The sequence below is a fragment of the Takifugu flavidus genome, chromosome 21, assembly GCF_003711565.1.
Source record: "Takifugu flavidus isolate HTHZ2018 chromosome 21, ASM371156v2, whole genome shotgun sequence".
Classification (NCBI taxonomy): domain Eukaryota; kingdom Metazoa; phylum Chordata; class Actinopteri; order Tetraodontiformes; family Tetraodontidae; genus Takifugu; species Takifugu flavidus.
This window is the reverse complement of record NC_079540.1, coordinates 6,757,033-6,770,206: the sequence shown is the minus strand read 5'-3', so window position 1 is coordinate 6,770,206 and position 13,174 is coordinate 6,757,033. Positions and strand designations below refer to the sequence as shown.

General features: G+C 42.3%; 1 protein-coding gene and 2 long non-coding RNA genes across 3 annotated transcripts; 1 reads left to right on the top strand and 2 right to left on the bottom strand.

Moving 5' to 3' along the window:
* On the top strand, positions 1-615 carry LOC130518554 (uncharacterized). The gene is made up of 2 exons (XR_008948071.1): positions 1-128; positions 436-615. It is a non-coding gene; the product is annotated as an uncharacterized LOC130518554 (long non-coding RNA).
* An 888-nt stretch (positions 616-1,503) lies between these two features.
* Positions 1,504-13,104, bottom strand: LOC130518550 (H-2 class I histocompatibility antigen, Q9 alpha chain-like). Its single transcript, XM_057021254.1, is given in 10 exon segments — positions 1,504-1,983; positions 2,113-2,186; positions 2,301-2,321; positions 2,461-2,568; positions 2,807-3,115; positions 3,967-4,026; positions 4,029-4,049; positions 4,052-4,243; positions 11,754-12,020; positions 12,903-13,104. Coding segments are annotated over 9 exon segments (1,089 nt in total). The 5' UTR covers positions 12,964-13,104; the 3' UTR covers positions 1,504-1,983; positions 2,113-2,136.
* LOC130518555 (uncharacterized) lies at positions 8,312-10,577 on the bottom strand. Its single transcript, XR_008948072.1, has 2 exons — positions 8,785-10,577; positions 8,312-8,723 (listed from the first exon to the last, which is right to left on the bottom strand). It is a non-coding gene; the product is annotated as an uncharacterized LOC130518555 (long non-coding RNA).
* Positions 13,105-13,174: the final 70 nt, after the last annotated feature.

Sequence of the window (13,174 nt, the reverse complement as noted above, 5' to 3'; positions counted from 1 at the left end):
TTATGCCTACGCCGTGGTGGACAGCGGCCTCCGAGAGGACATGACAGTGGAGGAGGCGTACGATCTGGGCCGTCGGGGCATCGTCTACGCCACACACAGGGACGCGTACTCTGGAGGAGTGGTCAATAGTGAGTTCTCCCAGAAACAAGCCTCCTATTCTGGAATAATCATTTCTGCCTTTTACAGCTTGTATCTGGATTCAAAACTCATTTTACATTGAAAACTTGAATCGGACTCTGTTAAAAGTCTCAATTCATAATTTAATATCTGAATGCAGAAGAAACATCCAGACTGATAAAACCAGTCTGGTTCTGGATGGATGTTCGATAGGGATTAGAACCCTTTTTGACAAATATGTGAGTAAATCTGGAGTGAACTGAATAGAGGTTGTGTGTGTGTGTGTGTGTGTGTGTGTGTGTGTGTGTGTGTTTCCAGTGTACCACATGATGGAGGACGGCTGGATCAAAGTCTGCCAGGACGACGTGTCACAGTTGATCCACCTCTACAAAAAGGAGATGTTCTGAGCGACTGTTGCTCTCATGCAGCCTGTTTTATACATTTTCTCTCAAATGTACCAGAATTGTGGCGAAGCTTTGAATAAATCCTAAAATAAAATGGTCATTTGTTAAAATCTTTTTTTCTATTAAATAAATAAAAGAACATAAATGTTAGAAGTGTCTTTAGGGTGGCTAAATTCTGAAGACACGTCCTGCTCAAATGTGGCCCAGTACAACGTACAGATGTTGATGCTTTATGCTGATATATTCTATATATGACGTCGTTCACACTTTGGTGTTCTGCTGAAGTTCAGATGTTGAACCCATGTGAGGTGGAGTTGAGGTAGAAACAGGAGTGTAACAGGCAACCAGTAATAACTGGGTGTGAATGTTAGTTTAACAATCTAATACATGATGATATGACACTTTGAGCATCAGTGAAATAGATGAAAAGTCTAAAAATCTGCATCATCATGTTTAGAATATGACTTTATTTTAATAATTCCATCACAGCTGGTTCATTGTTTCACTAAAATATCTGCAAATGTTTCAATATAAAGAAAACCAAAGAGAGAAAAACCAAATTAGCTGCTGTTGAAATGTAGCACAGCTTATTTCAGTCTCATTATGGGACCAGTCTCAGAACTCTGCTGAAAAGAACCAACAATGTTGGAGAGAAACAGCTGATAGAGAAGAGAAGGATCAACCTTGGACTCCAGAGAGAGATTATAGATGGATTATAACAATGTACCTACAATAACAGCTCATTTACACAAAGTCTTTCTGGTCTTTAGTTTAATTAGGAACAATTTCAGTTGGTCTTTTTACAAACTGATTTTTACACATCTGATTTAATGACAGAGACCTTCTGATTTGGACCATAAAACATGAACCAGGCTGTCTAGATGAGGAGCATCTTCACTGTTTAAAGGCTAAATTAAACTAAAATAAAACTTGACAGATCAGGAGCATCACAACCTGAAAGGAATCAAAAAACACACCAAAACAGGGTTGGGGATTTTATTGAAAAGCAAAAATCAGCATTAATCTAAATCTAAAGCAGCAGAAAACTCCTGCAAACATCTTAAATTTGTTTCCAACTTCAACTTTCATCTCTACAACACAATCAGGAAATCATCTTTTAAACAAACCCTTTAAATCTGCCCTTAAATTATGAGTTTACACAACAGTTAATGTGAACACATCATCCAGAGATACATTTTTGACTAAAAGCTAAATAAAGACCCAACACCCCCATTATTAAAGGTCACGCTCATGTTTAAACCCAAATGATGACAAGAGTGATGATTTCTGGTTCTTTCTGGTTTAAATCAGTTGATTCTAAATGAAAACTAAAAATCAGAGCAAACACCACAGTTTTATACTGAATAACAGCAAAGATCTGATAATTACAACCTCTAACGTGTCTAATGGTTAATAAGCTGTTGCATTTATTCCAGGAGAACACTCCTCGTTCCAGAGCATCCTGAAAAGAAAAAGACCAAATAATCAAACACATTAAACCAGAATATTCATTGTTGATCCAGTTTCACCAGAGGAGCAGCTCAATGAATCAAAAACAAGTATAAAGCTGCTCTAACATGAAGCTACTCACCCTCTTCATGCTGACGGTTCTCCTTTAGTTTGGATTTGGCTTCAGTGGCTCCTTGACCTCAGAGTGACCTTCAGCTGTAAGGTCAGAACAAAGATTCTTAGAGCAGAAACCACAGTTACACACAATTACTGCAAGAGAAGTTCAGCAAACACCAGAGAAAATCCAAATGTGATTCAACTTTTACTCACGTTTGGTACATTTGCCTGCAACTGAGAAGAAAGTCGATTAGCTTTGCTGCTTTAGATCTTTGACAGAGATTTTATCAACGTTTTCTTCTTCTTTTGTCATTTAGACTAAAGCAAAAGCAGAGTGAAGGATTAAAGCTCTGCTTCCATCTCCATCTCTCACCTTTCTCCTTCCTGTAAAGGAGGAAACCAACGACGGCGGCGACGAGAACGAGAGCCAGAACAACAACTGCAACAGCAGCGATGACGGCCGTGTTACTGGGATCCTCTGCTGGAGAGGAAACAAGCAAAACCATCAAAACCAGCACAGATGACAAAGACTAAAGAAGATCATCTCCAAATCTGTTCATCTGTCTGAATTATTTAAGTGTGAGGAGAGCTGACATCTTTGGACGTTTGCTTGTTTGAACATTTGCTATTCCTGCTCATGTCCTGTAATTAGATCCTGTTGACTAAAGAAAAGAAGAAATATTCCTCAGACAGTAAAATCAGAGTGTGCTTCTCCCCACCAGGCTTCCCCCAGTTGGTCCTGATCTGGTTTTTGTCCAGTGTTGTGGTGATTTCCTTCGCTCCAGACAGCTGAAACACACACTTGTAGCTGCTCCAGTCTTCAGGTGGGACTGAGGACACTTTCAGGTCAACACTCATCTGGAAGGTTCCGTCAGGGTTGAGGAGCATCTCTCCGTGGTCCACGTCCTCATGGAGCTCCTCTTCACCTTTCCTCCAGGACAGTGTGGCTCTGTCGGGGTAGAAGCCTGTAGCGTGGCAGCTGACAGGAGAGGAGGGGGTCTTCTGGAGCAGAGACACTGACGGCAGCTCTGGGGGGACAGAGAGAGGATGAGAGGGAGGACCAGAGGGGGGCGATGGGGAGAGGGGGGGGGGGGGAGGGGGGGGGGGGGAGGGGGGCAGGGTGAGAGAGAGAGGGGGGGGGGGAGAGGGGTGGGAGAGGTAGGACAGGGGGAGACAGGTGGAGGGGAGGGGGGGGGGAGAGGGAGGACCAGAAGGGGGTGATGGGGAGACAGGGTAGGAGGGGGGAGGCAGGTGGGTGAGAGACAGAGAGACAGGGTGGGAGGAGGGGGGGAGTGGGTGGAGAGGGGGAGAGGGTGGAGGGGGCAGTAGGAAAACAGGTGAAGAGAAGTGAGGCAGTAAAGCAGAGGGAAGAAGAAGGGAAGAAATGGGGTGAAGGTGAAGGAAAGAGAGAGGGAGGGGTGGAGGTGGGGGAGACAGGGTGGTAGGGGGGGGGGCAGGTGGGTGAGAGACAGAGAGAGAGACAGGGTGGGAACACCAGAGGGGGGAGAAGGAGAAGAGGGGAGAGGGAGGGGAGAGAGGCAGTTGGAAAACAGGTGAAGAGAAGTGAGAGTAAAGAAGAGGGGGAACATGGGGAGAGGGGGAAGGGAAGAGAGAGGGGGACAAGGGTGGGAGGAGGGGGGTGGGGGGCAGGTGGGTGAGGAGAGAGAGAGAGACAGGTGGGGGGGGAAGAATGGGGGGAGAGAGGGTCGGGGGGGGCAGTAGGAAAACAGGTGAAGAAAAGTGAGAGTAAAGGGAGGGAGGAAGAGGGGGGAGGAGTGGGGGTGGGGGCAGAGAGACAGTTTGGGGGGGGGGGTGGGGGGATGACACAGGTGTCCTGCAGGTGTGTGATGTCATGCTGCCACAGGTCATGTGACTCTACCTGTTCTCATCAGTGAGCTCTTCCCATAGTTCACATACTTCTGCAGCCACTCGATGCAACCTGGTTAAGGTAGGACTTCTTCGTTCTATCTCAGCTTCATCCTGATCCCACTTGTGTTTGGTGATCTCAGCCTCTCGTTTGGCAGCGACCCAGATTCCTTCCTTCAGTTTAAGTGAGATAAAATCTGCTCCATCATAACCAAACTGATAAAATCCATTCTTCTCTCCAGTCTCATCGTCCCACTCACAGCCGTACATGAACTGGAGCATGTGGACACCTGAGGGGACAGAGACAGAGACAGAGACAGAGACAGAGGTGAGTAAAGCAGAGACGTCACAGCTCACCCACCTGTCAACAGGTGAGACCGTCTCACCGTCCCCCAGAGACTCACTGATGCTCCCAACAGCTGTCTCTGGTCTGATGGACACTGTCCTCACCTGGACAGTCCTCATTGATCCTGACTGAACCGTGTCACCCTTGTAAACCTGGAATCTGCTTCCTGTTTCCTTCACTCACGTCTTTATTCCAGCTTTTCTTTCCTAATAAACTTGATTCTTCTCTCAGTTTTGCTTTCATGATTCTGAGACGGTTCTTTGATCTTTATTCTGGAAAAATGGACCAATAAAATCTAAAATCAGAAAGTTCTTAAATCTGACTCAGAATCCAAAGTTGCTGTTTCCCTCGTTGCTGATCAGGCTGTAATTGCTCGTTGTGAGTGTTGATGATTCCTCGTCCGTGTTTTAATTCTTTTCTCCTGGTAGGAAAACTGAGCTTTGATCTGAAGCAGCTCCATGTTGGAGGGTTCAACCTCCCAGATCAGGAGGGCTGGGCAGCCATTTTAGTTCCATCTGGCAGCGTTATTAGAGCGTCACACCAGACAAAGGGAGTTTGTTGATGGCAACAGTCTGAGAGGAACATGGAAACTGTATCAGCCTGAGAATTGGATGGATTTGATTCATCTTTCCATCAGAAAATCCTCCAACATCGTTGCTCTGATCTTTAATGGAAGCTCCTTTTCTTTGTGCAGCTGGGATTTAATAAACTCATCATGAGTTGGACAAGGTGTCTTAACATGTGATGTTCATGCGTGCGCCTTATGTGTGCACTGAGTTCCAAAATCTATAAATGCTTTTCAACATTCGCAAAAGCCATTTGGGATTCATTTCAGATACAAAATATGATGTACGTGAGTACATTGCTAAATATATGCTAGCATGCATGTTTTAAGCTAGTGTGGCGATATGTTTTACCATGCCTGCGCCTTAAAATGCGTGCGCTTTATGTGTGCACCCAGTTCCAAAATCTATAAATGCTTTTCGGCTTTTGCAGAAGCCATTTGGGATTCATTTCAGATACAGAATATGATGTACGTGAGTACATTGCTAAATATATGCTAGCATGCATGTTTTAAGCTAGTGTAGCGGTATGTTTTACCATGCCTGCGCCTTAAAATGCGTGCGCTTTATGTGTGCACCCAGTTCCAAAATCTATAAATGCTTTTCAACATTCGCAAAAGCCATTTGGGATTCATTTCAGATACAGATATGATGTACGTGAGTGCATTGCTAAATATATGCTAGGATGCATGTTTTAAGCTAGTGTAGCGTTATGTTTTACCATGCCTGCGCCTTAAAATGCGTGCGCTTTATGTGTGCACCCAGTTCCAAAATCTATAAATGCTTTTCAACGTTCGCAAAAGCCATTTGGGATTCATTTCAGATACAAAATATGATGTACGTGAGTGCATTGCTAAATACATGCTAGCATGCATGTTTTAAGCTAGTGTAGCGGTATGTTTTACCATGCCTGCGCCTTAAAATGCGTGCGCTTATGTGTGCACCCAGTTCCAAAATCTATAAATGCTTTTCAACATTCGCAAAAGCCATTTGGGATTCATTTCAGATACAGAATATGATGTACGTGAGTACATTGCTAAATATATGCTAGCATGCATGTTTTAAGCTAGTGTAGCGGTATGTTTTACCATGCCTGCGCCTTAAAATGCGTGCGCTTTATGTGTGCACCCAGTTCCAAAATCTATAAATGCTTTTCAACGTTCGCAAAAGCCATTTGGGATTCATTTCAGATACAGAATATGATGTACGTGAGTGCATTGCTAAATACATGCTAGGATGCATGTTTTAAGCTAGTGTAGCGGTATGTTTTACCATGCCTGCACCTTAAAATGCGTGCGCCTTATGTGTGCACTGAGTTCCAAAATCTATAAATGCTTTTCAACATTCGCAAAAGCCATTTGGGATTCATTTCAGATACAGAAGATGATGTACGTGAGTACATTGCTAAATACATGCTAGCATGCATGTTTTAAGCTAGTGTAGCGGTATGTTTTACCATGCCTGCGCCTTAAAATGCGTGCGCCTTATGTGTGCACCCAGTTCCAAAATCTATAAATGCTTTTCAACATTCGCAAAAGCCATTTGGGATTCATTTCAGATACAGAATATGATGTACGTGAGTACATTGCTAAATACACGCTAGCATGCATGTTTTAAGCTAGCGTAGCGGTATGTTTTACCATGCCTGCGCCTTATTGTCGCGAAAATAAGGTAAATCCTTTCTATAAATACAGCTAAATCCTGTTTGTCCTGCTGAGTCTCATGCTAGAATATGACTCTAAATCAAGAAGATTCCTGCTATGTGGGCTGGACCTGCTGGCCCTACGGCCGACCTCCTCCTGTATCCAGCCTGGAGAGCAGCAAAATGACCCAAAAGAGGCTCTCTGGAAGTGTTCCTGGTTATGTTGCTTTTTAAGCTTCTTGTCATGTTTCTAAACTTCTGCTCCATTATGAAGCCTAAAACAAGTGACAGGAACACAGGAACACCAACCCAAACACACGGAACTGTTTATAGAAGACTTTAACTGGACTACATTTGTCATCTAAATGGACTAAAAGAGAAACGTGTCAGAGGGAGAAAATGATAACGGCTCCGGCTCTAATTCAGCTTCATACGTTGATGTTTGTCTCCACCAACAGCAGAAAGAGTCACCAGATTTGTTGCTGCTCCCTGAGCAGATGTAGACAGGAAGTCACAAAGTTCTCAAAAGGGTTTTGTTGGTGTCACTAAGTGGAGCCGTTGGCTGGAAATATGAAAAACAGGCCCAGCCTCTGGTTCCAGGAGCAAATGTTCTGTGTATCTTCATGTTTTGGTGGGTTCATTTTCCTGTTTTTGGTGAGATCATCAGAACTAAATGTGGCGTTCATGACAATCATTCATTAATGAAAGGATGAAGTGGTGAAATGAGCCAGTGAGTGTTTGTGGGTGGTCCCAGATGAATGGATGATGCACAGACTCACTGTGGTCCACTTCAGCTCAGCTCAGCCGCTACAAACAAACGTGTGATGTGATGAATCCTCTAGTTTCTGCAGGTCATGTGACCTCTACTGGCTAACCTGCCGCTGACGCTCTGACCAACGTCTCTGGGGTATTATGGGATGGTCAGAAACAGTGTGAGTGAGGCAGGTCCGGTCCAGTTTCAGCGTTCTGCTGAGTCGGAGTGTGTCTGAGCCCAGAGGAGGCGTCATCACACTGTTGGATCAAGGTGAGTGAAACACTCCCAGATGAAGAGTGTGTGTGATCACCTGATCACCAAAACACACAACCGGACGTCAACAATAGTTTATCAGGAGTAAAGAAAAGTCAACTCACCTCCAGTTTGGTTGAAGCGCTGCTTTGCAATTTCAATGTTGACTTTGAAGTTCTGCTGGGAACCCATGAAGTTTCCAGTGTTCTGTCCAAGTACTGAGGATCATCTGCTGTAACTTCCTTCATCCACTCCTGTTTGGGCTGAGCTCTCCTGGTGTTGCTGTCATAGTGAACCATCTGAACATCATCAACCATCCCAACAGACACAAACTCTGGGAAGTTTGGAACTCCAGAAGATGCAGTGTGAAATACTTCAGAGTGTGAGTCACTGAGAGAAAAATATCAAATATCACAACTTTACTGTCAGAAACGACTCAACAAGAGTTTAATATTAATAACACACAATCAGAAAACAAAATTAAATATAGAAAAAGACTAATTATTCAATTATTTACACTTTCATTAGTTTCCAGAGTTTTAAAGTTTTTGATTTTAAATTCATCGTTGGCTTAAATTTTTATCAGCACATTTTAAAAAAATAACTAAAAAAATAATCTGAGACCAGAAAAGAAACACTTTTATTTTCTTTAAAATAAACCCGTTTATTTTTCTTTCCTAACTTATTCAGGTTAATAAGTTAGTCACTATTTAAACGAGTGATTAATGACAACTTGAGCTGTTTCCAGTTAAACCTGAAACACTTCAAAATCTCCCTAAAATCACTGGAATTTTACTGAGGTTTGTTTCATAAGTTCATTTATTTGGAGGCAAATATAAAGTATTTCTTGTGGAAAGATTAATGGCAACATGTTAAACATCCCAACGCTGATTTGGGATCCTGTCTTCAGCTTCATCAGGATCACTTCTGTTCTGATTAAAGCTGATTTTTCTCCCTCACATGTTGGATCAACTGCAGCATTTCCATCATCACAAGTGAAGATTCTCCTCATGAGGAGCTGCTGTTGAAGCTTTATTCTCAGACTGGGATCAACTCCACAGTGGTTGAGATTCTGCTTTTCTTCATCACATTTATTAATGATTAAAGTTTAAAACCTCCTGATATGAACTAGATTCCTCTCAGTCGTGTCTGATAGATGAGCCCAAGTGTGGGAATGATCGCCAAGCAAATGGAAACCTTCCGGAAATTTAGCCTGAAATGAAAGTTACCTGACTGAATTCAGCATTTCCACATTTAAAATGATCAGAACTGACCTGCTGAAGAGTCGGGCAGACTCATTAGTGCCAGAAGAAGCAGAAAGTCGAGGGATTTCATGATGAAAGCCAGTTTTTGTGGTCAGATACAAAGTGGATGATTCCGCCTCGACGGTCCGAGAAGAAAATGAGGAGGAAAGGAGAAATAAACCGTGTTCACGTGATCAGGAGCCAATAGGAATTCTGAGATGGCCCCGACGTCACTAAGGACCAGGTAGAAGCGAATGGGGTCTGAACGGGGCCAAAGTGAAAGTGAAAGCGACTCGTTTTAGTGAGAGCTGGAGGGTGAAGGTGGGGGGGGGGGGGCTCTCCAGTTAGAGCAAACTTAAAGATCTGAAGTTTGTGTGGCTGCAAAGCTCTGTCATTGTTGATCTAATGTTTAAATCCATCAATAATTCACTCCTTTAAGCCGGTGTGCGAGAGCTGCCCCACCATGACGTCACCTCCGGAACTAACACGCTCATTACCGGGTGAAGGGCTCTCTCTAGTGTCTGATCACTACACTCAACGTTCTCACACAATTTCCTTAAACTTTTGACTCTTTCAACTTTTGACCTCCGAGTTTCAGTCTGGCGAAAGTCTGAAAACTGTTGGAAAGCTGCAGCGGAGGTCTTCATGTTCCCTCAAACATCTGGAGTTTACTGGGATTCAGAGTTCTGGGTGAACACACACTTTATTAAAATAAGTCTTCACTCTCTGAACTGAGATTTTCCCTTTGATAATTATTCAGGGATCACAGGTCCAAATTAGGAACCAACGAACTTTAAACTGCAGCTTGTTTATTTTTCTGTTTGAAGAGTTTTTTTCCAGCAGAATTCTTTTACATTGTTGCAAATTCACAAGGTCATTTTATTAATTCAGTGGGACAATTTTACAGCCAGTGAATAAAAACAAAATCACAATAATCAAGTGATGATGATAAAAGCATTAAAAAATAGAATCCATATAAAGATTTGTTACTAAAAAACGTCTCAATATCTAAAAGCTCGTGTGTTGCTGGTGTCTTGTTGACATCAAAGTGATTTATTACAGAATAAATCCACCAAGATTTTGTATTTTCAACCACTTTGTCTGGTTAATGAATAAAAGTTAGTGATCATTTCTTTGGGTTTGGACACATTTCTATCTAACAAAGATCCTTCACACCAGTCCATGAAGTCCTGAAGGACAAACTGCTGGACACACACTCACAATCACAGGGTCATCGACACCTTTGATCAAATGATATAAAACTAATAAAACACAAAGGAAGACTGGATGGAACTCAGTTTAGCCAGCAGTTAAACTCATTTATTACATATTAAATGAATCAGACTAAAACTGTGGTTCAACAGAAATAAATTAACTTGAAATCTGACCAAACAGAGATAATTGTGTGTTGGTGCCTGTTTGTGTTCCTGGTTTTCTCACTAGGGGGCGTGGCGGATCCACCTGGGTTCTCAGGTGACCGTCACACCTGCAGCTGGTCACCGATCTCCACTCTTCAAAAGCCGCCGCCTCCCGATCACCAGCGTCTGGTCGGTTTGTGGTCAACGTGGGTCAGTGGTGTCTCCTCGTGTTCCGTCCCGTCAAGTAATATTATATATTTAACATCTTTTAAACAAACCCTTTAAATCTGCCCTTAAATTATGAGTTTACACAACAGTTAATGTGAACACATCATCCAGAGATACATTATTGATTGGCTAAAAGCTGAATAAAGACCCAACACCCCCATTATTAAAGGTCACGCTCATGTTTAAACCCAAATCAATCAATCAATCTTTATTTATATCACGTCTGTTACAATCAGAATTGTTCCTCTTGAAGTTCATTCTGACCAGTGAGCGACCCTGATTCCACCTCTATTTGCCTGTATTGAAGATCAATCTGGACGTTAGCATTAATAAATCCATCAATGTCTCACTCAAAAAGTCTGATAATATTGTTCAGTTGTCGAAATATTGATAATAAAGATGTGGAAGAACATTGATTTGACTTGATGGGACTCTGTCTTAGCTGGTTTTGTTGCCAACTCCTCAATACAAAAGGTCTCTATTTTCTGTCCAACAAGTCGCTAGAAGACGCTCAATGACGTCGTCTCACAATCCGCCCAATTATATTTACAGGTTGTTGGAACGTGAGAGGAGCAATGTTGCTGTGGGAGACACCAAGTCAGCAAAACACCTTAAATATGTTTTCAACTGCAAATAAACGTTTAATCTGTTGATCCTGTTTTGAATTTACCGACTTACCGTATTTTCGCGACCAAAAGACGCAATTAAAAGTCTTAAATTTTCTCTAAAGTGGACAAGGTGTCTTAACATGTGATGTTCATGCGTGCGCCTTATGTGTGCACTGAGTTCCAAAATCTATAAATGCTTTTCAACGTTCGCAAAAGCCATTTGGGATTCATTTCAGATACAGAATATGATGTACGTGAGTACATTGCTAAATACACGCTAGCATGCATGTTTTAAGCTAGCGTAGCGGTATGTTTTACCATGCCTGCACCTTATTGTCACGAAAATAAGGTAAATCCTTTCTATAAATACAGCTAAATCCTGTTTGTCCTGCTGAGTCTCATGCTAGAATATGACTCTAAATCAAGAAGATTCCTGCTATGTGGGCTGGACCTGCTGGCCCTACGGCCGCCCTCCTCCTGTATCCAGCCTGGAGAGCAGCAAAATGACCCAAAAGAGGCTCTCTGGAAGTGTTCCTGGTTATGTTGCTTTTTAAGCTTCTTGTCATACCAACGTCTCTGGGGTATTATGGGATGGTCAGAAACAGTGTGAGTGAGGCAGGTCCGGTCCAGTTTCAGCGTTCTGCTGAGTCGGAGTGTGTCTGAGCCCAGAGGAGGTGTCATCACACTGTTGGATCAAGGTGAGTGAAACACTCCCAGATGAAGAGTGTGTGTGATCACCTGATCACCAAAACACACAACCAGACGTCAACAATAGTTTATCAGGAGTAAAGAAAAGTCAACTCACCTCCAGTTTGGTTGAAGCGCTGCTTTGCAGTTTCAATGTTGACTTTGAAGGCCTGCTGGGTACCAAAAGCATTCTGAGTGTCTCTGTCCCAGTACTGAGGATCATCTGCTGTAGCTTCCTTCATCCACTCCTGTTTGGGCTGAGCTCTCCTGGTGTTGCTGTCATAGTGAACCATCTGAACATCATCAACCATCCCAACAGACACAAACTCTGGGAAGTTTGGAACTCCAGAAGATGCAGTGTAGAAATACTTCAGAGTGTGAGTCACTGAGAGAAAAATATCAAATATCACAACTTTACTGTCAGAAACGACTCAACAAGAGTTTAATATTAATAACACACAATCAGAAAACAAAATTAAATATAGAAAAGATGAATTATTCATTTATTTACACTTTCATGAGTTTCCAGTTTTTAAAGTTATTTTGATTTTAAAATCGTTGGCTTAAAATTTTTATCAGCACATTTTAAAAAATTAACTGAAAAAATAATCTGAGACCAGAAAAGAAACCCTTTTATTTTCTTTAAAATAAACCTGTTTATTTTTCTTTCCTAACTTATTCAGGTTAATAAGTTAGTCACTAATTAAACGAGTGATTAATGACAACTTGAGCTGTTTCCAGTTAAACCTGAAACACTTCAAAATCTCCCTAAAATCACTGTAATTTTATTGAGGTTTGTTTCATAAGTTCATTTATTTGGAGGCAAATATAAAGTATTTCTTGTGGAAAGATTAATGGCAACATGTTAAACATCCCAACGCTGATTTGGGATCCTGTCTTCAGCTTCATCAGGATCACTTCTGTTCTGATTAAAGCTGATTTTTCTCCCTCACATGTTGGATCAACTGCAGCATTTCCATCATCACAAGTGAAGATTCTCCTCATGAGGAGCTGCTGTTGAAGCTTTATTCTCAGACTGGGATCAACTCCACAGTGGTTGAGATTCTGCTTTTCTTCATCACATTTATTAATGATTAAAGTTTAAACCCTCCTGATATGAACTAGATTCCTCTCAGTCGTGTCTGATAGATGAGCCCAAGTGTGTGAATGATCGCCAAGCAAATGGAAACCTTCCGGAAATTTAGCCTGAAATGAAAGTTACCTGACTGAATTCAGCATTTCCACATTTAAAATGATCAGAACTGACCTGCTGAAGAGTCGGGCAGACTCATTAGTGCCAGAAGAAGCAGAAAGTCGAGGGATTTCATGATGAAAGACAGTTTTTGTGGTCAGATACAAAGTGCATGATTCCGCTTCGACGGTCCGGGAGGAAAATGAGGAAAAGCGGAGAGAAAGGAGAAATAAACCGTGTTCACGTGATCAGGAGCTAATAGGAATTCTGAGATGGCCCCGACGTCACTTAGGACCAGGTAGAAGCGAATGGGGTCTGAACGGGGCCAAAGTGAAAGTGAAAGCGAC